Source organism: Lytechinus variegatus, chromosome 2 (genome assembly GCF_018143015.1).
Source record: "Lytechinus variegatus isolate NC3 chromosome 2, Lvar_3.0, whole genome shotgun sequence".
NCBI lineage: Eukaryota > Metazoa > Echinodermata > Echinoidea > Temnopleuroida > Toxopneustidae > Lytechinus > Lytechinus variegatus.
The window spans coordinates 15,658,756-15,685,565 of NC_054741.1; the positions used below are offsets into that span (position 1 = coordinate 15,658,756).

At 36.6% G+C, this 26,810-nt stretch overlaps 1 protein-coding gene across 1 annotated transcript; it reads left to right on the top strand.

Moving 5' to 3' along the window:
- Nucleotides 1-7,120: 7,120 nt before the first annotated feature.
- On the top strand, nt 7,121-25,875 carry LOC121407421 (arrestin domain-containing protein 3-like). The gene is made up of 7 exons (XM_041598487.1): nt 7,121-7,334; nt 10,988-11,122; nt 11,757-11,989; nt 16,316-16,498; nt 18,892-19,092; nt 20,657-21,167; nt 22,410-25,875. Exons 1-7 carry the CDS (start codon nt 7,214-7,216, stop codon nt 22,640-22,642), a joined length of 1,617 nt encoding a protein of 538 aa, XP_041454421.1. The 5' UTR covers nt 7,121-7,213; the 3' UTR covers nt 22,643-25,875.
- The last annotated feature ends 935 nt before the right edge of the window (nt 25,876-26,810 follow it).

Consider the following 26,810-nt stretch of genomic DNA (forward strand, 5'->3'; position numbering starts at 1 on the left):
GATAAGGAGTGAGAAAGACTTTTATTAAGTAACCCTCCCCTCTCGCTTCCCTATAATATCATAACATCTACACTGTAAAAAATGAAGCGGTAATTTAGCACTTAGAGTGCTTGTATCGTGACTGCACTACGGGTACTAATTTCCTAGTTCAAATTTAAACTAGTAAATCAGCACTCGTAGTGCAGTCACTATACAAGCACTGTAAGTGCTAAACTAGCACTTCATTTTTTACAGTGTATAGAGGCCCTATAAAGTACAGTGTATAGAGGCCCTATAAAGTGTGAACCCTGAATTAGGCTTTTTTGCCAGAAACGTTCTGAATGTTTGTCATTTTCAACTAGTCACTGTTCAGAGCCACCACAATTAACATTGTAAATTTATGATGATGATGATGATCATCATGATCATGATCATGATGGTGATGGTGATGATAATGATGATGATGATGATTATGATGATGATGATGATGATTATGATGATGATGATGATGATGATGATGATGATGATGCTAATAATAACCAACGAATGCAGAGGGCAGCCCGCAGAGTCATAAATAAAGTTTATTAAAGGTCAAGTTCACCCCAGAAAATGTTGATTTAAATTTTTTAAAAATCAAACAAGCATAACGCTGAAAATTTCATCAAAATCGGATGTAAAATAAGAAAGTAATGACATTTTAAAATTTTATTTATTTTTCACAAAACAGTGATATGCACAACTCAGTGACATGCAAATGAGACAGTCAATGATGTCCCTCACTCACATTCTCTTTTGTTTTTTTATTGTTTGAATTAAACGATATTTAAGACCAACTTGACTGAACCATATTAGTATTGAACAATGCTTGTTCCACATGTTCAGGGAGGAATTAGTTGTTGTTTCACTTGATAATGAGGAGAAAATTCGAATATTTTATATAATAAAATACAAAAGAAAAAGTGAGTGGATGACTTCATCAATCTCCTCATTTGCATACCGACCAGGATGTGCATATAACTGTTTTGTGAAATTAAGCGAAAACTTGAAATGTCATAACTTTCTTATTTTTCATCTGATTTTAACGCAATTTTCAGTGTTATGCTTGTTGGTTTATTTCTCTTTTTATTCAAATCAACTTTTTGTTGGGATGGACTTGTCCTTTAAGATCATAATGTTTTACTGATTTTCACTGTTATTGTTATTGTTTAATATTGATACTCTCTGTGCGATTGCGAGAAGATGTCAAAAACGTGTTTTCTTTCTTTTCTTTTCGAATATGAGTAAGTAGGGCCTATACACAGGTGAAATGGTTGAAAATTATTTACTGGAATGAAATATCTCGTTTCATTTTACCACTACTGTGAATTCTCCTTATGTACTCTCTTTTTACAATATTACAATATTATATGGGTAAATATTGTTTTGATAGTCGAAATGTTTTCATGATTTAACATGAATTCATCCAACCACCTAAAGACAAACATGACCCCCCAAAAAAAATGAAGTTTGATTGAGAACCTACAATAAGTATCTCGTTATAGAAAATCGCGTTGTTGTATATTTTTCTTGACAATTATTTTGAATTATTCTGAAATGAATTGCTTTTATAAAAAAAACTGTAATACGTAAATAAAATTATGTTTGAGATAATTTTGTTTTGTTTTGCGTGTGTGTTGTGCGATAAGAAGTGAGAGGATGGGGCTTAATGCATCCATATTCTTCTTTATTTCTTTCCCTGACACGTTTACAATTCCTTCAATCAATTTTTACTTGAGGTGGACAATGGATATTGTTCGTTTGTTACTCGGAGATTACAACCCTAATTATTAGGCATTAAACAGAAACGTGACCAGGGGCCCGTTGCAGAAAGAGTTGTGCTTAAACGCAAGTAAAAAAAATCAATCGCAAGTCCCAAATGCGCGCTGCTGATTGGTTGAAAATCAAGTTGCGCATGATTTTGTAGAGTTGCGATTGATTACAACTCTTTCTGCAACGGGCCCCAGCCACCCCAAATATGTGTTGCCAGGGAAGATTCTCTGTGAAGAGACAAAAATCTTCATCCGAACCGTCGGATCAGTCAGGGGCGTATCCAGGATATTCAAAAAGGGGGAGGGCACATTTTTCCGGGGAAAACTTTGACGAGCAAAAAAAGAAGAAAAAGTCTTCACTTTCAAAAGGGGGGATAACACTTCTGTTTTAATGGCATTTTACATTACAAACTTTCAATTTTGCTTCTGAAAAAAGCAAATTTCTATGCAGCGATTTATTTTAGTTTTTTAGATAATGGGATTTTCACAACTCCGTGTCACTTATTACCATTAAATCCAGTTATGAGGTCAAAATATGCACAGGGGGTAGGGGTGACTACTTCTGTGATTAATAGTGCAGAAAAGGAAGAAAGAGTGTGAAAGAAAAAAGGAAAGGAATATCAATACGGAAGGGCTAGGAAGTGTATCTCTATACCCCCCCCCCCCACGTCATCACGTCATCCTTTACTAAACGTATAGGATTGGAGCATTATAAACAACTTCCGCCATCGATTTATGTAGTCGGCCCTCTGCCGCCGACAGGATAGCACTTGGATCTGTTTAACACTGGCTTACAGATGGAAGGGGGCGCTTCGGGGCCATGGACCACCCCTCCCCCCCCCTTAAAAGGGATCCATAAAAAAGGGAAAGGGGTGAAATTATTTTAAGTGAAAATCTATCACAAAATTTTTATTTTAGCAATCTTTTTGCTCGCTCGCTTTGCTCGCGGCAACCTTTAAAATTTTTGCCCCATACGCCATATCTAACCCTGTAAATAATTTTGGCTCATCACGTATGGCGGATCAAAGCTAGGCGAGTGAATTTCACTTTTAGTTTCATATTCTTAGGGTTTCCTTTGCTTTGGTAAATCGATAATTGCACAAATCTGTTATTTAATGAATAGTATCCCAATATTTACGCTCACTGCAGCATGATGACCAGTCTGCTGTCGTCTCGCCATTTGGAATCGGTCTAATTGCCTTTGTTGACTGCATATTCATAGACAGGAATATTATAATGCATGTCCGCAGCCAGGGGCACTAGGCCATAGAAAGAAAATTTTAAGAATATAATTGAAATATATTTTTTAAGAACTAACTAAAGGAAATAAAGAAACTCATCTTATTTTTCATTTCATGTTTTTTGTCCTAAAATTTAAACATTCTGGGCAATATTTGTGATCCTAACCGAGATGTGTATCCAACTAATTAATAATTGCGAGCGCAAATCGCTAGCAGAATTTTTTTTTTGTTCTGATCAAAAAGGGATCTTTCAAAGAAACAAACAAAAATTATCTTCCAGCGTACAATCGGGGAAAATATGGCTGAAAAAAATCCGCCCCGCCCCCTTTTGGCGAAGGCTGGATCCACCCCTACAAAGAGGTCTCCGCCATGAATGATACATATACCAATTAGACAGGAGAGGAAGGGGAAGGGAAAAGGAAGGACAATAGACAACGAGATAAAAGGGACACTCGATCAGGAAAATGGGAACGATTATTTTGGTTGGGGGTAAATTTGACTAGCAAAGAAAAAAAAGGCTTCACTACAAAATCAAAATGCAAGTCGTTTCGGTCCCCCCAAATATTGAAAAAAAGTGGGGGAGGGGTCAGCAAATAATGATGGTCATTTTCCAGACATTCCTCCAATTTTACACACCAGAAATTTCAGGGTGCCTACTGAAGGAAAATAATAAACGAAGCATCCCTGGGAAAATCTTGGAGGTGCTTTAGCAACCCGCTTCCCAGGGCCATGCACTAGATAAGGACACGAACAGAACGAACGAATGAAAAGTCCCTATTAGTTGAAATGTATAATTTATTATATCAAGTAAATATGCGTATACGAGCCTGGGATAAGAGCATGTACGATTATGATATGTAAACATCCGTAAAAGTCGATCAAAGCACACATAAAAAATAAATTGTTTATTAAGACGTCATCAGGAACAAAGGTCTTTACTATTTAAGACTATTATCTTAAATAGTAAAGACCTTAGTTTGTTCCTGATGACGTCTTAATCATGTTAATACGTCAATCCTCATACTCATTATTTAAATGACTGTTTGTTTTTAATGACAGCGGCTAATTCCTGGTACAGTATTTACATAATGATATAGTCATGACGAAAAAAAACAGAACAATCACGGAGCAGTATATCATATTTATTTCATGGTTTATTGATACACTGTTACGCAGTAAAAATAGGGAGAAATTATTGTACGTAGGCCTATATGTTTTATATTGATAAATATACATCATGTACATGGTACACATTTCCTACATGTTAAAATATTATTGCAAAGAGAGTCATTGATAAAGAAAATAAACACTAAAATGTCCATCTATGAAATTGTTCATGATGAAATGTCCTCTTATGAAAACGCGGGAAGTTAGATTTTGGTGTTTCCGCTCATCATGGGACATGCATCATGATTATAATTAGACCAGAAAGAACGATTGGCCAGAGATAGTAGATCAGAGCGGCGGAGCAAATTTGGAAGTGAGGGGGGGGTTGGCACAAGAAAAAGGGCACCCTTTCTTTCGAAAAGAGTACTATCTTAAAACAAAGAAAAAATAACTTATCTACAGTAGCGCAATGAGCCAGATATTTTGGGGGCTAGATATGGGGTATCACGTAAAATTTATGAGAAGTTGCGAGCTATGGAAGCGAAGTGAAGTTTTTTTGGTAAATAACTAAATGTAAATAATGTTCAGTTACAAGTAAATGCTAAATGATTATATAACAATTTGACTATTTTTCAAACTTTGGATACAGCAAGATAAAATAGGTTTTAATCAGGCGTCGAGCTCATTCGCCCCATTCCTGTGTGGCAAATAAGGCTACCCAACAAAAATGTTTATGGCTCATTTGTATGCAAATTAGGATAATTAGTTCTCACATTTTGGATAATGTCGGTCTACTCTAGATCTAGTAATAGATGTCTAATCATGTTTCTACTGCTTTACATTAAGAAGATAATTGGAATTATAAAATAGTTGCCCTATTTACCCCCACTGTCCCCTACATGAATATTGCGAGGAGAGTCGTAATTGATAAAGGAAATAAATACTGCATGAAGTATCCGTTCATGAGGTTTGGGGAAGTTAGATTTCGGCGTTTCCGCTCATTATGGGACATGCATCATGATTAAAATTAGATCACAAACAATGATTGGTCAAAGAGAGGTAAGCGTGTAAAATTTTCTGAGTAGGAATCAGGGGCGGCAGAGCGCAGTTGAAAGTGAGGGGGGCACAGGGAAAAAATGGCACATTTTCTTTCGAAAAGGGTTCTATCTAAATCAAAGCAAAAATGAGATACAGTGGCGTAATGAGCCAAATGTTTTGAGGGGACTAGATATGGGGTATCACATAAAATTTATGAGTTGCAAGCTAGCGAAGCGAGAGAGCAAAAAATTGACACGTTTATAACGGAAATCCAATGTTGTGATAGTTTTTTATGTAATATTCAGAGAATGACACCATATTTTGCCCTTCTCTCTTTCATTTTCTGTCCTTTTTTCTTTTTATTTACTTGGTCGTGAAAAATATTGGAGGGAGGGAGGGAAGAATCCCTAAGCCCCCCCCCCCATCTGTACACTACTGCTTATCTACCCCCATGCACTCACATGACTCATGAAACTTAAGCAGTTAAGGATATTCTTGTAAGTAGTAAAATATAAAAGTATTTCACAGGAAAACGTTATCATAAAATGGGTCATTCTCGGGTGAAAGGGCACAAAACACGTTCATGACGGACACTTTTCTTTGGTAAAAAGGGGCACTGATACGAGAAAGGGCACTTTGTGGTAACACTTAAAACGGGTCCTACTCATGCTGGTGAAAGGTGTACAGTACACGTTCGTGAGGGTGCATTTTTTTCTTGTGTAAAAAGGGCACTTTTTCAGTAGGCCTACTTCAAAGAGTGGGGGGGGGGGCACGGTGCCCCAGGCCCACAGGATCGCCGCCCCGTTAAGAATAGACTAATATGATCGATAAGCCTCATGAGGCGAAGAATATTAAAAACCATAGTAATTGTATCACTGAAATAGATTGCTGATAGTTGATGGAAGATCAAACAGCAAGACCAGAAACGCTTCAGATGCCGATCAATTAAAATAATCCTCTCTATAATGTGGTTGCTATGAGGTCAAATTCAGCCCCCCCCCCCTCCCTCCTCCCCCTGCTTCTTCTGCTTCTTCTTCTTCTTCTTCTTTTCTCCCTTCTCCTTTTCAGGGACGAGTCACAAGCCTTTCCACTTTTTGTTTCATATTGAGTTTCTTACTCCTATAAATTATTAACAGGCCTAGAGACAGGGGGGGGGGGGGGGGTAAGAAAATAAAGAGAAGCTTGGAACAAATAAGATAAGTTTTAGCTGTGTTACTTTATTAAATTGAAAGGAACTTTCGAGCGACCCCTCCAAATAATGGCGCCGCCTGCGCCGTTACAGTGAATATCAAGTAGGAAGTCACCCCACTGCATGCACTCTTCACTTCTTATCTGACATCAGTATAGCGTTACAAATTTGATCGAAGGTCCAGACGTGGCATACGGGGGCAAGCACATTTATGTGGTATATCATTAGCAAAACATTTAATCTTTTTAGATTATTTTTCAGTTTAGTTTATTTAAAAGATTTGAATGATTCAATAAGTACAAATAAAAAGGCATAGTCCCTATATACAGGCCTATATAAAATATTCATAAGTAGTCATTCGAAAAATGAGGCAGCAAACAAAAAACTGACATAAACCGCTTGTCACTACAAAAAAGAACGAAAGGTTATCCCAGAGGAAATAGCCCCGCTAGTTCGTAAATTCCATGCACTATATTAAACGAACAATTTTTCTTTACATGTTCAAAAATACTGTCATATTTAAAAGTCTTGCCAATTCTTTCCTTCTTGTATCATTTTGTTTTCGTCGTCGCTAATATTATGGGGGTAAAGCAATTCATACGGCATTGGTTTGACATGTCCCCCCCCCCCCCCCCCCCCCCGATCCTAAAAATTCGAAAGGGGTGGATTCGGAGTGAACTCACATCACGTCTATATTTAGCCTCGTTTGTTTACGTTTTCTCAGCGCAGCTCGGTATAATGCAGCTCGAATAGATATCCGAACGGCAGCGGTATCAGAAAAGCGACCGACTGCGGCCGCAGTGAGACGAATTGAATGATCCCGCTTTAGTCATAATCCCACATAATTCTCTATGGGGAAATTACAGGTGTTCGAAGTTCTTCTTGCAGGTAATCAGGAAGTCTTTAAACCTGGTGATGTCGTTCAAGGAGAAGCAAGGATAGTTGTCTCAGAAGAAAAGGGAGATATTCGCGGTGAGTAGATTTCAACACTGCAACGCCATCGGTGGGTAGGGTGCTAGGCACCGGGCATGGGACCCGACACTCGCCTGGAACGATTCGCCGTTTTTATTAATTAAGGCCCTGTCACTCAGTGTCTCATCGTTCCGTGCAACTGCTAGACAGGATTCTGAAATAACTCACTTGCTCACTGCAACCATCCTGCCTGTGGGGAATCTACAGGTAGTACTATGGTAGGCCAATGCAGTACACAACACACACTTTAAAAAAATCATTAAAATAACAATTTTGTGGCCAAAAATACTAGTTTCCATCTGACCCCTATAATCATGCTACACTACAGTAGGCCTAGACAACTGGCATCCGTCTGTTTAAAGAATTTTTTTTTTCCTTTCTATAATTTCTCCTTGTACACAGACAGCTCGTTATCGTGCAGCCACCATTAGGGGATTTACAATGCAAAATCCCCCGTCAGGGCTCGTCGATTTTTGTCTTTACTTCATAAAAATATATAAAAAGAACTGTACCAAAAAAGATTAATTCATTGTCCTGAAATGCACCAAAACGGGGAAAAATAAACTTAAAAGGGGAAAAAACAGAGACTTACTTCGGCTTTCACTCAACTTCACGTCCCTGTTTTATCCGAACTTAATACATGTAAACGTATGGCCATTGAGTCCCCTGTACAGATCGAGCTAGAACTTATGTCTCTGTATTTGGTGAGTGGAGCCAACGTAGTTGAGTGGAACAACCAACATAACAGAGATCAAAGCTTTTGGTCTAAACTCTAATGCTACAGTTGCAATTTATTTTTCTTTAGATTTAACTGTTACTTTTTATAGTTTTAGTTACTTGGGAATAATTGTTGTATTCACCAGAGTGCTCAAGAAATTGAATTTTTAGCATATTTTTGTGTACGCCCTCTTTTACTTTAGTGGAAAGTAATATGGCAAGAAAATTTTCATTTTCAATCTCTACTTTTAATTCTAAGTTAGATCTATATGATGATTAATCAGCTGGCCTGTAATGGAATCTGACAGTGTCAAGCAATTAAGCATTTGTTCCAAAGAAAAAGAGAAAATAAGCCAAACATTGCCAACCTTATTTTGCCACTCATGGAGTAGATCCTACTATCAGAGAACAAGATACCTTGTTCTTTGAACATGTTGAATGAGTGGAATAACCCTGGAATTTCTGGGGATTTCTTGAACAATATCTGACATTTCACTGTCAATCCCCATTCACCGACGGCAGTAGTACTTAGTGTGAGCTCGCCTCATGTGTAATCATGTCGCTCGATTCGGGCCTAATGTTAGATCTAGATCTACCTGCTTGTAGATTGTCTCTAGATCTACATGTAGATCTAACATTTAATTTGTTAACGTTAGGCTTAATTCTAGATCTAGTAATGTTAGATCTATTCAGATTTCATGTATGGTAGTGGATCGTATTACGGAACACTTTTCATGAATTTGATCATATCAAACACATATTCCAATAAAATTCACCAAACTTTCACCATAAATACACAAATACCTACAAAATATAAACATGCAGAAATTTTGCCGAAATTGTTTTTTATTTTTACAACATCAGCTTCCAATCGGACCCCTCTTCGCAAGTGAAATATTTTGGTCACTTGAAAAGGTATCGTATTACTGAACGTGCGTTTTCTATGGGAAAAGTTGGGAAAACAACAAAGTCACTGATGAGCTATTTTGACCATATTTTATTGTTTTGAGGATATAAAGACTTCGAAATTGTGTTTTTGATAATTTTTGATAATTTTTCTATTTAAGTTCCCTTTGGAAGGAAGTTGCAAAGGTTTGAGCGTATTTGATTATTTTCTGACGCATATGATGCGCGCGTTCGGTAATACAAGGCCGGTCGGTAATACAATCACTCACTATACATGTAGAATCTTCTGTCTTGATGTATCTAGACCTAACATTAGATATTGCTATAGTCTAGAAACTACCTACATGTACATGTACATGTACATTGATCTAAAATCTACATGTATGTAAAGAATCTTAAGTTGTGTCATATGAGCAAAAAGATTAAGAAGTGCAGAAGTAGGTCTAAAAAGTTACTATGTTAGAGTCTACTGTCCCGATGTTGACTTTCTTGGAAAGAAAATCACCCCCAGAATGGCAGCCAAAATTATTTATGAAGTAGACAACCAAAAAAGAGGGTGTCAACAATATTGCTTGAAATCTATATTATACGATCTGCTCCCGTGCACGAGCAAAACTGCTACGTACGATGTAGACCTACATGTACATGTAGGCCTAGTACATGTACATGTAGATCTAAGGCAAAACGCTTTAATAGACGACAATCGCATCACGCAGTTTAGGGTGGACTTTATCCTCGGGCCTGGACAACGGCAAGCACTGGAGAGAGTGTACTGGATGGGAGAGTTTTGAGTCCAGCTTGCCACGGGACACAGGAAATCTGCAATTTTTATCCTCTTCCCAATATTGAACTCAAATGTTCTTTTTATTTTTTAGATCTATTAATTTAGAATATGGGGAAAAAAATGATAATTACAGTTATGCAGTAGGCCTAACATCAAATTTGATATTCAAACGATACTAATTATAATCTGATATAAAGTTTATAAGGATAATGACATCATTCAAGATGGCAACTTGCAAAAAACAATGTGAACTCAGGTTAATGTAAAGATTTCTCAATCATCCAGAGGATTTATACAGCATTAGCTTTGTTTTCTCTATAGTCTCAGCACCTCAATCATCTGCTAGTGCTTACCGCAATTAGCCGGCTAACTTTTAAAGGGGAAGTTCACCCTGAAGAAAAGTTTGTTGTAAAAATAGCAGAAGAAATAATAAAAAATATTGCCGAAGGTTTGAGGAAAATCCACTAAAGATTAAGAAAGTTATTAGAATTCAAATTTTTGGATTTGTGACGTCATAAACGAGCAGCTGCCCCATATGTTATGTAATATAAAATGCATAAATGTCAAATTTTGTATGGTTCTGATGACTTAATTTTGTTTTCTTTTCATGATTGGGTGTGAAATGATTTGTCTATTGATATACAAAAGGTACAGTAAAAACCATTTTCAATTTTCTGAGAAAATTAGATTTCATTAATTTTTTACCATTTGCTACGTAGGAATGCTGCTCGCATATGACGTCACAAATCAAATAATTGAAATTTTAATAACTTTTTAATTCTTTGATGAATTTTTCTCAAACCTTCGGCAATATTTTTAATTATTTTTTCTGCTATTTTAACAACAAACTTTTTGTCAGGGTGAACTTCCCCTTTAAGCAGGGCCAGATAGTAGTATAAGTATGACTTGTCATTCTCCCAATATAATGCATGCTGCCCATTGCAAATTAAGGACATTGACAAGTTGTACTAGGCCAAATACACTAGTAGTACATTTTACTGTGCTATAGTATGTAGCTCAAGAGTCTGAAACTGAACTGGTTCCCAGAGCCTGACAATTGGTCGTTTTCCAAATGTTCTTGAAACATTCAAAGTTTGTTTCATTTAGGCCTAGACCTAGATGTTTTGTCAGAGCATTTTTAGAATGTCTGTTATTCTGTTCTATTTCTTTCACAAAACCCTACATTTTTCAGTGAAAATGCATCAATGGTTACCAGTTCCCTGCTCATTCCTCTTTTCTTTATTAGGCATTCAAATCAAATGCGTCGGTAAGGCCTACACACATTGGACAGAGTCTGAGGGTAGCGGAGACCACCGGAGAACAGTCAGCTACACCACCAATCATGAATACTTCAGACAGGAGATCACTTTGCGTGGTGCGGGTGAGTAAGAATCTTGCTTAATCCTTTCCTGCAATTGCTCTTTGGCAATGCAGAATCTTCACTACTACTTTACTCCAACCAGGGTCAGCCCCAGTATATTTTAATGGGGGGGGGGGTCAACCTACATGTAAATGTGGTGGTATAGAGTTTACTCAGCCCAGACCTCTTTTTTTATGCTTTTCTTTCTTTTTCCCCCTCTTATTATTTTTTTCACACCTCTGGGTAATGCCCCCCCCCCCCACCGCACCATTGGCTCCAGTCGCTCCACCCATGACCCCAACATTATTGTACACTGGAGAGTACCAATAGAAAGTACTTGTGATCACTTACTGTACATCCAATTAACTGGCATTATACTAATGCATAGTAACAATTGCTAAGGTACATCATTATACAACCAATCTACTCGGGACTTGAGGTTTTAATGGCTTTCAAAGGGACATTTACTGTGGACTCACTGTTGCCTTTAAGGGCTTTGGAAATCCCATTAAATCAGTTCTTAAATCCTCCCAATGATTCTTCAAATGGTGTAGAAGGAACATGGAAGAAAAAAAAGAGAATGAAAATCGTTGCTGAATTTCTTGATGGTCCCCTTTGAGAGGACTAAAATATGAATCCCTGCTCTCCTTTCCAGGTAAGGATAACAAGACTGCGGATCGAATCACCTTGACGACGGGAGAACATCGTTTTCCCTTTCATTTCCAGATCCCAAACATATCTCTGCCACCGCCGTTTGAAGGTACATGGGGGTATGTCAGGTACTATGTCAAGATTACCATTGATCGACCATGGAAATTTGACCATCACACTCAGAGGCTGTTCAGTATCTTCACAGTAAAGGACCTGAATTATGAGTACAATGTATTGGTAAGCATTTTCTTCCATTTCTGGATAAATGTGCAAATACGATGTACGGTAATCCTTCACGGTATTTTTATTTTTTGTATCTTTTATGTTTTTTTTTAATGTATTGAAATAGATATTCTGCAAAAGATCAGCAACAAGCTGTTTTTTACCAATGCCCCGACGATTATATCATATTATTATATTATTTTTAAACAAGTGCACACATAGTTTAATACCAAGGATCATAAGGATGCATATAGCATTTTCCTTTATTTGAATGTAGGAGAAAATAGCTTGGAAATACTACATTGAAATTATTTTTTTAGGGTGACAATTCTCCGTTTGAGAAAACAGTAAAGAATGTTCAAGGGAGTAAATTGTTTGATCCATGGTTGCATTAACCCAAGGTGATGAAGTTGACATTGCCTCGAGTGCCCATTTTACATGTAAGTGCCTTGATGCCCTGAATTTCCCCTACAATATTACCTTGATGTGGTTATGGTTTTTCATTAAAGATTTCACTGCCCTCCATCCTGCGAGGGCTGCTTTGACAAGTGATGCGGAATAATTCGATATTATAAAAATTATTCGATATTGAAAATATTTTGAATATATGATAATGGTTTTAACTTTTATGATAATATTGATGTATATTGCTGTAACATGACGGTGTGACTGAAATATTGTCTGTAATGAAAAGTTAATATCTATTTATTGACCAAAATGCTGTGCTGTTAGCTAAACTCAGAGATTCATAAGTTGGTACCCAAATGCCTCTTTTTGATTATGGACAAGCACCAATGATAGCCTTACTTTGTTTCCCCCTTACCTTCTCTCATGGAATTGCAGGTCAGACTTTGCAATACATCATGTTATCAGCGATAAACATGTATTTTGCTGGCTATAATCGACTAACATTGAAATAAAATATTGACCACTAAAATGACCATCAGTAGCTTTGATGATACATGTATGAAAAATATCTGCATTCCAAATCCTGGATGTTTTAGTGAACTTCCGATCCCCATTGCCAAGACAAATATTGCAATTTTTTTTGCAATTGTTGTGTACTTTGTCATATTTAAAGGGATGGTCCAGGCTGAAGATATTTATGTCTCAATAATTTGAGTAATATTCACAGAGCAAATAGCTGAAAATTTGATCAAAATTGGATAACAAATACCAGTAACAAAAATACAAAATTATTGAATTTTAAAGATTTGCATTATTCCGGTGAAACAGTTCTAGGCATGTCTTCATGAATGTTCATTAGGTAGGCTGATATCCCCACTTGTTCTTTTGTATGTTATTACAGTATATGAAATTAGGTTAGTTCAAAATGTTACTACCAAGAACTAAACAAGTGGATTGACAACTGATTAAGAGCATTAGTTATTTATTGCCGTAACATATTTCATCATTGAGACACATCATTTACACATGTATGAAAAAATGAAACAAATGTGATTTCATGTAATAACATAAGAAAAAAAGAAAGTGGGGGTATGACATCATCAGCCCACCTAATGAATATTCATGACAATTTGCATATACAACTGTTTTCACAAAATATTAATAAACTTTAAAATTTAATAACTTTGTTATAAATTTGTTATCTGATTTGATGAAAATTTCAGCATTTTGCTCTGTGAATGTTATTCTTTTTATTTAGATATGAATATTTTCAGCCTGGACCATCCCTTTAACTCATGATTTACACATCCGGTAGATTGCCTGTTAAGTTAAAAGGGTCTCTTACAGTGTATAGAGCTAAATGAAGAGGAGTGGGGGGGGGGGGGACCTACATGTACATGTAATCAGCCTCCTCTACCACCGAGCTGAGGAAGATATTTAATTCATTTGCCTTGTCATTTAGCCAACAAAGACCCAGGCCACCTATTAGCAAAACCAGGATCTATTTCTAGTTTTTATTGATACAGGCTGATGTTTGTATAGTATACAACATGATAAGAGGATTTTTCTGTCATATTTCTATCCAGTATAGGTCTTTCTTGCCTCCCCCTTCCTTTGTCTCTCTCTCTCCCTCTCCTTTCTTTAATATGCGTTCCATATCCCTGATTATACCTTATGTACACACTTAGCACTTCTAGTTCATTTGAAATATTGATTGATTTTTTCTATTAATGAATGGCAGCTACATCCTGCTCTATGTAATTATAGTACAACAAATACAGGTATAATAGATCCCGGGCTGTACATTATACTAAAATTCTCCTATAGAGATTTTGTTAATTGTGAGATTAAACATTTTTATAATAGCCTACATGTAATTTATTTTCAAGGAGAATTAGCGTGGGAAATTAAGGTCAATAATTGCTTTGCTTCACATTAGCATCACAAAAGGAGCTTTTAAGGTGTGAACAATATGCCCACTTTGTCAGTCGTCAATTTTTTTTAAAGACATTGGTGGAATAATGAGCCTAAATTTGAGGAGCAAAATATGTAATCATATACAATTTCTGAAAAGTCGCAAGTGAGTGGGGAAAATGTTGATCCTCTTATTACATGTATGAGCAGAGATCTATAGAATTTACAGTATATACATACAGTTGCAAGATTAGCAAGATAATATTGTATTTCTTCTTTTCTTTCCCTTACTTTTTTTCTCGGTGGTAGACCTCTTTTTTTTTGGGGGGGTGGAGGATGCATGGCCCAGAGTACCCCCCCCCTCCTTGTCTTCATGTTTATACCAGTGTAAGATCAACAATTACGTATTTAAGTACCTGAAAATTAATTTCACTGAACTCATATTAATTGTCAAAATTGTATATACACATGAACACTGTATTTCCATAATGAGCTTTGTTGTGTGTGGTTGTACATGTAACTGCCCTTCATCACAGTGGAGCGTTGTGGCCCAGTGGATTAGTCTCTGGACTCTGAAACAGGGTCGTGGGTTCGAATCCCAACCACGGCGTAATTTCCTTCAGCAAGAAATTGATCCACAATGTGCTGCACTCAACCCAGGTGAGGTAAATGGGTACCTGGCAGGAATTTATTCCTTGAAACGCAGCGCGCGTAACAGCTGCACTGCTAAAGCCAGGGTAATTATGCTGCATACATGTATACTGTAGAGCACTTAGAGACTTCTGACAAAGTTAAGTATTAGGCGCTATATAAGCAAGTATAATAATTATTATTACAAAAAATCGTAATTTGAATGATGATTCCAGTGAAAAATAAGGCTAATGTCATGACGAATATTTAGCATGTGTGAAACCAAACTAGAAGTTGATGAATCATGAACGCTAACCACAGACACAATTACATGTATAATATCAATCACAATGATGATTCAAGATTCATGTGTGAAAAGGCCCTTGGTCTGATCCAGCCACCATACAAACTATCTTTAAAATGATTTTAATCATTTTTTTGACAGTGTTTGTATCTTGTAGCATTGACAATTGCCATTCTAGAGGGGAAAATAAACCCAGCCCTAGAACATCTCGGTGATAAGGGAAGTTGAGAGTGTAAAATCACATGAACATTGAATTGATGGAAAACAGTGTTATTGTGTACCCAGGACATTAATAATATTAATATCATACATGTAGCTTGCCTATTCAATATAATACCACTGCCTTAGCTCTAGGGACAGTACCTACATTTGGGGAGAAAGAAGAATTTTCTTCCATCACGATGTACAGTTCCTACTTTTGTAGAAATCTGTAGATATGAACACATGATGGAAATGTTTCCTGTTTGTTTGGTTTCTTTATAAAGTATGTAAAAATCTATGTCAAGACATGATAGTTTGTCTAAATAGATTTTGTTCTTATACATACATGTACTTACATGATTATTTTCATGTTTCTATTGAAACAACTGTATAGGAACTCTGCTTCGCAACTTCCCACCAATTGAAATCAAATCAAAGAAATCTGTAACAGTACAGGTTCGATTAATAAGCTCATCTCTTAATAATACTCGAATCATTCCTAGCTGTCTGGGAAGAACAAGTCATCAGTTTTCTCCATCATTGTGTGATAAAAGAACATTGAACATATAAAGACACATGCAATGTTTTAAAAATTGCTGTTTGGCTTCTTGTAATTTTATCACAGAGTTATAGTGGCCTATCAAGTAAAAATGCAAGGTCTTCAAAATACAGGCCAGGGGGCTGTTTTATGAAGCTGTTCGTAAGGTAAGAGCGACTTTAAGAATGACTGGTGAACCTTTCTTATGCGCTTAACCATCGCCAAAATAATGTACTATCTACCACAAGAAAGGATCACCAGTCGTTCTTAAAGTCGCTCTTTACTTATGAACAGCTTTGTGAAACACCCACCTGTTTTAATATTTTATCTTTGTGATTCATAATAGGTACCACCAAGTCACCAAGTTGAGAAGACGGTTTGTTGCCTGTGCTGCGCTTCTGGACCCATAATTCTGAAAGGAATAGTAGACAAGCGAGGGTACGTCCCAGGAGAGTACATCTTTGTTTCATTGGATCTTCATAACAACAGTTCCAGGAGGATCATTGACATTACTGCAAAACTACAACAGGCAAGTCTAGAAAAACTGGGGGCCGTTTCATAAAGCTGTTCGTAAGTTAAGAGCAACTTTAAGAACGACTGGTGATCCTTTCTTACGGGCAAAGCCATCGTTAATGAATTTACCATTCGCCATAAGAAAGGATCACCAGTAGTTCTTAAAGTCGCTCTTAACTTACGAACAGCTTTATGAAACACCCACCTGGTCTGAAAATATCTTGATAAAAATTCCTCTCAATGGGCATTACATGTATGTATAAATGTAAGATACTACTAATGTCTTTGCCAGCGGAATAGCCATTAGGCATATACATGTATGCACTGGCCCTAGAAGAAGGAATGATTGGTACTTCTTTGGTGTGATACAAATACAGCAATAGCCAAGTACTTGAAATATTTCCCTACCCCCTCCAATAAATACAGAGCTCTGACAAAGAATACTTCAACAGTGAAGCTAATGTACATGTCATAGAAAATGCTTGTACATACACATGACATTGTGAAAAATCCTTTTCCTAAAACTGCAAGGAGTGTATCTAGACTGGCAGGTGTGAAAGTGCATAGGAATCAAGAGCTGTTTTTAGGCTTGAACAAGTTCTTGTAATTCACATGATTTTTTTGTACATGGGCTGGTGTGAAAATGCCTTTCGTGATATACATTCTGGAAAAATGACATACATGTAATGGTGTACTCACTGGTGTTTCTGTGGGTTTATAGACATATCTTTAATAACTCTTGCAGGTACCACTTGTATAAGTTATTGTTTTCCCAGAAGTGCTAGATAACACTCTCAAACTGAAGAAAAAATTGTTTAGCCTCACCTTGGGCCCGTTGCATAAAACTTATTACCTGAGAAAACTCAGGTTGTTTTACCGGAGTTTTTGCTATGTGTTAAAGTAAATGGCAGAAATCAGACTAACCTTAGTTTTCAGTTTTTATGGGAGTTTTCTCAGGTAAAAATTTTTATGTAACAGACCCCTTGTGTTTATTTTTGTTTGAGTTGTCATATCACACCTTTTGGGATGATAAGTATTTTTAGGGGCTTGTTTCACATTTGGATGATTGCTTGATTCTGTGTGCTTTTTATTTCTTTTCAAGGGCTATTTTGTGCAAAGAGCATTGTGTGGTATTTTCTAATATTTACCATTATTCATTGTGTGTAGGATATGAATGGTCTGAATATTCTTGAATATTGTCTATTTCAAATCTTGAGACATCTCCAGAACAGATAGTCGCCCCAAATTTTTAGGGACTGTAGTAGGCTGTGATATTGGCAAAATTCTCAGTCGACCTCATGAATTTACTATGCTGCGTATGCTTCTTGGTCATGTTTCAACCAGTTTTTGTCACGCCTGCATAGCAGAGCGAGACTATAGGCGCCGCTTTTCCAACGGCGGCGACGTTGTCAACATTGAAATCTTAACCAAGCTTTAGTTTTTGAAATGTCATCATAACTTAAAAGTATATGGACCTAGTTCATGAAACTTGGACATAAGAGTATTCAAGTTTTACTAAACATTCACCTGAGTTTCAGGTCACATGACCAAGGTTCAAGGTAATAGGGTCAATGAACTTAAACCATGTTGGGGGAATCAATATTGAAATCTTAACCAAGGTTAAGTTTTTGAAATGTTATCATAACTTCAAAACTATATAGACCTAGTTCATAAAAATTATACAGAAGGGTAATAGTGTATCACTTAAGATCCTGCCTGAGTTTCAGATCACATGATCAGGGTCAATGGTCACCAAGGGTCAAAGAACTTTGGCCATGCTGGGGTTATTTGAGGAACTGTCAAAACTTTAAAAGTTTATGGATCTAGTTCATGAAACTTGGACATAAGAGTAACCATGTATCTATGAATATCATGTGTGAGTTTCAGGTCACATGACCAAGGTCAAAGGTCAGTTAGGGTCAACGAACTTTGGCCATGTTGGGGGTATTTGAGGAATTGCCATAACTTTGAAATTTATTGATCTAGTCCATGAAACTTGAACATAAGAGCAATCAAGCATCCTTGAATATCCTGTGCGAGTTTCAGTCACATGACCAGGTCAAAGGTCATTTAGAGTCAACAAACTTTGGTAATGTTGGGGTTATGCATGGAATTGTCATCATAAATTTAAATTATTCATTAGCTGTTTTCAAAGACAGCACTGCTGCTATATTGAACTGCGTAATGCAGGCAAACTGCCAGAGGCGTTCCACTTGTTAAGTCTAAGAATAAGTAAGAGCTGTCTTGAAAATCAGATTTCATAAGCTATTTCTCTCTTCAATGTAGAATTAATGTTATACATGTAACTATTCTGTATCATAAATTATATCATACACTATTTGAGGGGCAGGCTCTTTAACTTTCTCTCTATAAACTTTCTTTGTTCTGACATACCTTATTTTCCTGCAGAGGGGGCATTTCTCTGCCCAGCGTCATGGCACCGGAAGAACTCACCACCGTAAAGCTGTGAAGACAATGGCTGAACTGAAGCTTGACGGATGCGAAGCCATGGGGTCAGTTAGCTATGACAGAGTCAAGATGCTGATCCCTCCTATTCCTCCCTGCCGCTATGAAAACTGCCCCAACATTCAAGTGGAGTATTACGTCGAGGTAAGATTGTGTATTAGATGATGGTGTAGCCTCCATTAGTCCCCCCTCCCCTCCCCGTATGTTGGGGGGTGAAGGAAAACCTGACTTGAACCTGGGCTATTAGGTTCCGGGTTCTGGATCGGCCCTGAACTCAGAGCCACTGCACTGCCGCAGCAGCTGCACCTAGAAGCCTGGCCTCACTCAGCTTGATGTTTGCAAGTGCTGGTGCACTTTCACACCCTGTGATGTTATCAAACTAATTGTTCGAATTTATTGATCCTTAACCTGATTTTCAACCACATCGAGCATCAGGAACGGCTTTAAATGACAGTGTTGCATAATTCTGGTTGCTTACTTCAGTCTTAACTTCAGTCCATATCAACAAAAACTAGGCGAAGCCGGCAAATGTGTAGCTGCCCTCTACATTCGTTGGATGTGAAGTCTGACAATTTGAATGACAGTGTCCAGAGCCAAAATACAGCTGTTTCGGATGCTCGATTTGGCTGAAACCAGGTTTAGGATCAATGAAGTTAGATATTTTGGAATAGAACCTACCTCAGTTCACACATGGATGGTTAACATTATCTCGAGATATCTTGTGCACTGCCTCATAATGCACAACAGACCCACATGTCAGTTTAAGTGGGGGTGTTCACAAATATAAAACTTGCAAACGATGTTGAAAATTATTTTCATCCCAAGTTAATTTTTCTGTTTAAGATGGCATGTTGAGGTTAACAGACATCGCTAGGGCTAACCTCACCCATGGAGATAGGCTAGCAAAATCAAATCTGAAATAGAAGTACTCCGAAAACTTCTTTTGCCGAATTGATCATGGGTCCGGCAGCCACTTTGCAGCGTCACTTTGACGTACGTGTAGCTCTATCACCTAAATCGTTGAACGCCAAAAAGGATAGCAGCAACTCCCATCGTTTAATGTCTTTTGATCTGATATGGCCGTGGCTTGAACCTCCCGACATCCCAGATATGAGACGGATGCTCTACCAACTGAGCCAACACACCTGCCAGCTCAGTTGGTACTGCATGCTTTTCTCTGCCATTAGAAGATAAGCATTGATTATTGAATAATACAGCATTATTACTTTTTTTTTTTTTTTTTTTGCAGGATTTTCTGCATTTATTGAAATAATATACATAACAAATTAACAATGCTTGAAACATAATCATAATATAGCATAAAGTATATAACCAAGTGACAATCTTATATGTAGTGACTGAAGACATGAATACATTAAAAATATATATATATATAATGAGTAAAATGCAGAGGCAAACTATATAAGCAAATACATGCTTGAAGCATAGCAGCCAAAAAAGGGAAGGGCTACATGGAAACCTAAGAAATTAATTGTGTCTGTAAAAAAAATTAATGTCACGAATCATCAAACCAAGGGAAAAAAAAGTAGAAATTGAACAAACAGAACTGATAAAACTGATAGATGGTAATGGTAAAACTGATAATTGAATTACACCTCCTGAAGTTGTAATTTATGAAAAACAAAGACATTGTTGCAGGAGTTCTAAGTCTTGTATAATTTCATCTCTTGCATTCTGTTGATTGAAGATCGAGGGAGATGTTTCTGGAACACCAATGGATGCCCATGTGATGCTCCCAGTAGTTATTGGTACAATCCCAGCCTTCCCGCACACCCTTAAGGATCCTGCCCTGAACCCTTTTCCAGTACAACAATTACCAGGCCAACCTGGAATGGCTCCTGCGGGTCAGCCGGGATTCCCACCTCCGGGGCAACAGGGATATCCTCCTCCTGGACAACCTGGAGCACTGCCACCGGGACAGGGGTATCCCCCTCCAGGACAACCTGGAGCACCCCCAACAGGACAAGGGTATCCTCCACCAGGCCAGCCTGGATTTCCTCCACCTGGACAACAGGGATATCCTCTACCAGGACAACCAGGAATGCCTCCACCAGGTGATGGGCCATCTGGATATCCTCCACCTGGCCAGCCTGGAGCACCAGCACTGGGACAAGGGTATCCACCACCAGGCCAGCCTGGAGCACACCCACCAGAAAAATCAGGATATCCTCAACCAGGAGGGCGTTCTGATGATGAGGGTAAGGTGTAGTAAAAGTAATGGTAATCTTAGTGGTATTGTGTCTTGCCCATGTCTTTCTGATGTGATGCACCTAGCATAGCACTCAGTAAAAGTATCCAACTGGTTTTACTATAATAAACATAATGTGTTATGTAGCATTTCAAGGAAGAAATGTGTGCTTGATTAATTTTCCTTGGATAAAGGACAAGTCCATCCCAACAAAAAGGTGTTTTTGATAAAAAGAGAAAAATTCAACGAATACAACACTGAAAATTTCATAAAAATCGGATGTGACATAAGAAAGTTATTACATTTTAAAGTTTCGCTTTATTTCTCAAAACAGTTATATGCACATCCTGATCAGTATGCCAATGAGGACACTGATGACGTCATCCACTCACTATTTTTTGTGTTCTATTATATAAAATATACAATATGCTAATTTTCTCCTCATTATCAAGTGATACAATGATTAATTCCTCCCTGAACATGTGGAATTAGCATTGTTAAATACCACATGGATCAGTCAAGTTGGCCCTTATTGTCAAATCTATAAAAAATAAATTTTGTATAATTCAAACAATAAAAAGCAAAAGAATTAGTGAGTGAAGGATGTCACTTTAAAATGTCATAACTTTCTTATTTTACATCCGATATTTATGAAATTTTCAGTGTTGTGCTAGTTTGATTTTTCTCTATTTATTCAAATCAACATTTTTCTGAGGTGGACTTGACCTTTAAGAGTGGCAAATGTCTATCGATGTCTTGCCAAAAGACCTGAGTGGTCTCAACCCTTCACCTTGTGATCAACGGTCAAGAGCTTATTAATAATCAATAATCAAAGTCACCTGAACAAGAATGATTTTTGTCTGATCGGTGGGGCAAATTAGCTTTACGATTATTTGTGATACATTGGTGGTATACGTTATACAAAATAGGATGCATAACCCATCCATGGTATATTTATGATACACTAACAATAGAATGTATATCGCCTGTATTATGATTTTGCCTGGATGTGTTTATGGTTCATTCTTAGAGAATTTCTCAAATGAAGTCAAGCTCCCTACAAACTTGAATAGGCACATATCATTGGCTTTCATCCGAATTGGTGTATCAGTTTACTATAGTCAAAATATTGGTATTTTTTTCTAGATTTTTGCAGGAATGAAAGTACAAGTCCTCTATGTAGGAGAATGAAAGTACAAGTCCTTCTCTATGTAGGGTTTAAGCCATTTAATGCTTCATTTGAATTTTACAGCTTTACCTCCACCTCCAACGTACATGGCTGCAGTTGGAGGGCCACAACAGATTGAAGGGAAGGAAGGTGCTTTTGGCAGTGTGACGTACGCACCGCAGTACCCTTACTACGACCCGGACACCCTCTATGCCTCTATGGGTATTCCACAGGGAGGAACCACTTCGTCTGCAGGTGGAGGTCCGCCGCCCCCTACGGTTGTCCAGCCAATGAGCATCCAGCAGCCTCAGATGTAGATCTCATTGGTCAGTTAGCATCCAGTTAATAGCAAGTCTGTTTGGGATGTGATTATGCATAGCCTTTTGGTCATAATCAATGTTTTTTAAATGTGTTTGCTGTCATGCTTGCTTGCGTTAGTAGCCCTGTTATGCAGGGTTATGCAGCCTTTGAAGGAGCATAAATGCAGAAGGTGTGTATATGATGATCTACATTACAAAGCTCTTGTCCCCTACAAATGTTATATTTACCTCTTGGTCTAGACCTTCTTCATCTACTTACCTTTTGGTCTAAATTCACAAGGTTTAATCAGTTTGTCCATTTACCTTGATGGGTGTGTCTATGATTAGATAAATGAACAAGATATTCATTTGACAGAGTGAAAAATAATTTGTATACGAAGTAGAAAATAGACCAAATGTAGAGCTGACCAAGTGTAGAGCTTACCAAATTGATAGGAGACCAACTGGAATAAGCCCATTTGGTTAAAGACCAAGTATCACACAATGTCTTGAGGTAAACTGCCCCACTAAGGTGAGATATTTTGAGTTTCATTAATTTTGAAAAAGAAAATATGCTGAATTGTAGTATATGCAAACATGTGAATATACAGCTGATATTTGCTGAACCATATGGGCTGACTTCATCATAGATTAAAATATATATATGTTATTATTGTGTGGTTGAAATCATGGGGAAAATGTGCCTTGTAGACCAGAAAAACCTCACAAATAAATGTATTCTACAACAAATTAGTTTAATTCATTTCAGAAAGAAAAAAGTTCAAATGGAAGAATATTCAAAGCTGAGATCAGGAATAGTATCTATAGCTTGTGAAATAAATATGTGCTTATAAATGTGTTCATTTCCTTCAGCAAGTAATTCATCTATGTAAAGCTGTGTTTCAACACAGTAGAGGTAAATGTAGCAAATTATTCATTTGAAAGGTACAGCATTTAGCAGATGCTCTAATAAAGCCATAAGGCTATGTTCGCTGCATTATTGTAGAGTGCTTATACATGCATATATGATAAAGAACATGAAAGTGTTAGGCCTTATAAGTAAGCGTAATGATTTACAGGATATATTATTATTTAGCTTTCAAAATTGCCGTTCTACTCTTGTTTGCTTGCCTCTTTATTTTTTTGCAGTTGTTATGCATTTTTTTTAACAAAGACTATGACTTTATTTAATTGTGGCAGGCTGTATTTACCACTGGTTGATTTTATAATTTTCTTGCTTTGTATTCAGTTACAGTCAGAGTCAGACATCTGTTGAAAGAATTTTTTTATCATTGCTGACAGAGATTTCTGCAAACATTGAACAATTTTGTGTCAATTGTACGAAACAATCATAGCACGTAAATTCAGATTATGATGTGATTTATGCCTGATACATTGTTGCCTTGATGCTACATATAAAGATATTCTGCTTGCCATCTAGAGAATACAAGAATCACATGATTAGAAGTACAATGCCATCGATCTTGAACTGTTTTGGAAATGGATTTTTATATTCTTTTTTTCTCACCATGTACACTGGAAAAGATTGTGACTGTCCTTCATATTTTAGAGCTTTGCTAATATATGATTTTAATGTATGGCATTGGTCCAGTAAGAGAGGGGGGCAGAGTCATGGGATCTAGTAGACATTAGAGAATTTGAGGAAAGATTTTCCAAAGGAATAATCTTGTATACAAAATTATCCTTTTCACACAACATTTCTATTTGTAGAAATCATTTTTTTTTTATTCTGAAAATAATTTTAATATTAAAAATTTTGTTGTGTGGTAATATTTTATTTGTTTGGTTGTTTTTCTTTGGGGGTGTTTTTGCTGTTAGTAAATTTTTGTTAAAATGTTCCAGTTATTCTTGTGAGATGATAATGGAGATATATTACTATGAAATTTATTGATATATTGATGTTTTTTACCTCATTTTTTCAAACTAGTGACCAAAGTTTTAGAATTTATATATACAGTATATATAGATATATATTATAGAGCTTTGCTAATATATGATTTTAATGTATGGCATTGGTCCAGTAAGAGAGGGGGGCAGAGTCATGGGATCTAGTAGACATTAGAGAATTTGAGGAAAGATTTTCCAAAGGAATAATCTTGTATACAAAATTATCCTTTTCACACAACATTTCTATTTGTAGAAATCATTTTTTTTTTATTCTGAAAATAATTTTAATATTAAAAATTTTGTTGTGTGGTAATATTTTATTTGTTTGGTTGTTTTTCTTTGGGGGTGTTTTTGCTGTTAGTAAATTTTTGTTAAAATGTTCCAGTTATTCTTGTGAGATGATAATGGAGATATATTACTTATGAAATTTATTGATATATTGATGTTTTTTACCTCATTTTAGTGACCAAAGTTTTAGAATTTATATATACAGTATATATAGATATATATTATTGGTTACCATTTCTTTCATACCTTGCATATCTTGCATATTTTTGCTATACTCTGTATTTATACCCGCTCTTTGCTTCCACGCGTTTGTACAATCTGGTGATGTACAGTGTATGATAGATGTAGTCAGATCTACTCTTTTAATAAGAAATTTTCTATTCAAGCCTGCATTCAGTATAAACTGTCTTTTTTTTATTAATTCACCTGAATCTTAATTGATAGACTGCCCAAATTTGTACTTAGGCTGATTTCTTGTAAAGAGAACGAGGCAAATGGAAATATTGATAGCTTTGGTATGTTATTATGATGTGGTCGAAGGTACATTCATGTAAATATCTTGCATTTCAGATTGATGGGGAGGGGGAGTAATGTGGGCCCATGACATAAAGCTTGGCTATTGTTCTTGGGGCCCGGTCTTGGGGCTGCTGTTTGCGATTGATCGTAGTACACAATACTTGTTGCAATAATCATGAGAAATTAGCCCTACAATCAATCACTAGGTTTTATGTTACGGGTTCCTGGTGGATGTTTCATAAAGCTGTTCGTAAGTTACGAATGACTTTACGCGTGACTGGTGATCCTTTCTTGTGCTATGTGATATCCCTATAGAATGGTTTTATGACCTAATGAAAAATCGTGTTCCAGTCGTGCTTAAAGTTGTGCATAGCTTTTCGAACAGCTTTAAGAAACACCCACCAGGGGGGGGTTCACAAAGATTTAAGTATGCTTTAGAGTTTCACTTAAATACTGAGTTGTGAACGGTATGAAAGGCTTGACCACATTGGTCAGATCGTGTCATGAGGACGTGCACTAATGCGTATCTATCAGTAAGATCAAGCGTTGCATATCATGTACGCATCGGTATTTAAGTGCGACGTAAGTCATACTTAAATATTTGTGAAACACCCCCCCCCTCCAAGGTCATGTTAAGAGCTGAACAGGGGCCAATTGTTTAACGAGTTGAAATTAATTCAAAAGCAACTTCAAATATCAATTGCAATTTCATTTTCAAGTGTTCGTGAGCATGGGTTGAAGGAACATATAATCCTTTATCAACAAGCCCTTAAAGTTTGCATTGAATTTTAAGTTAGTTATGAGGCTGCCAATAACCAAATCTCTTTTCATTGTACATGTAACCCTCTATTAGAATTTTGTGGAAACAGCATTAGGCTCAAAGTATTTATAAATCTTTATTTGTTTATTAGTATATCAAGAGGCTGCTGCCTGCTGTAATTATTAGGAACTTTAAGAAATATTTTATGTAGATTCAAATCCTTGCTGGAAATTTGAGAATAATTATAGTGAATTGTATTTATCTTACTAGTGATGATTGCTTTGAAAAGGAAAGGTATAAAATTTGTATTTGATGTTACTTGTTAGATTTGAATTCGTGTATTTTAAGTGCTCGGCTTTTGTTTATCTCCAAATCCGATTTATGAGTTGATTTTATTTACATTCATTCTGTACTGTGCATTGATTTAAAGTTTTTAGCCTTGAACTTTTTGAAATACTTGTAGTTTTAAATCTGTATATAGTCCATGAACATATTTTGCCTGCTATTTTACCCAACGAATGTGCCTGATTCATTATTTTTTTAACCAAATACTTGGTAACTTTCTCAAATTCTTTTTAAAGAGTTCAGCATGTTACTATTGTAATATGAATATATAGAAATATGTTGATGTGGTTACTGCAATATTCAGCCGTCCAGTTATGATTAAAAGCAGATTTATCATATTTTATGAACGACCAGGGCTCAATATAATGT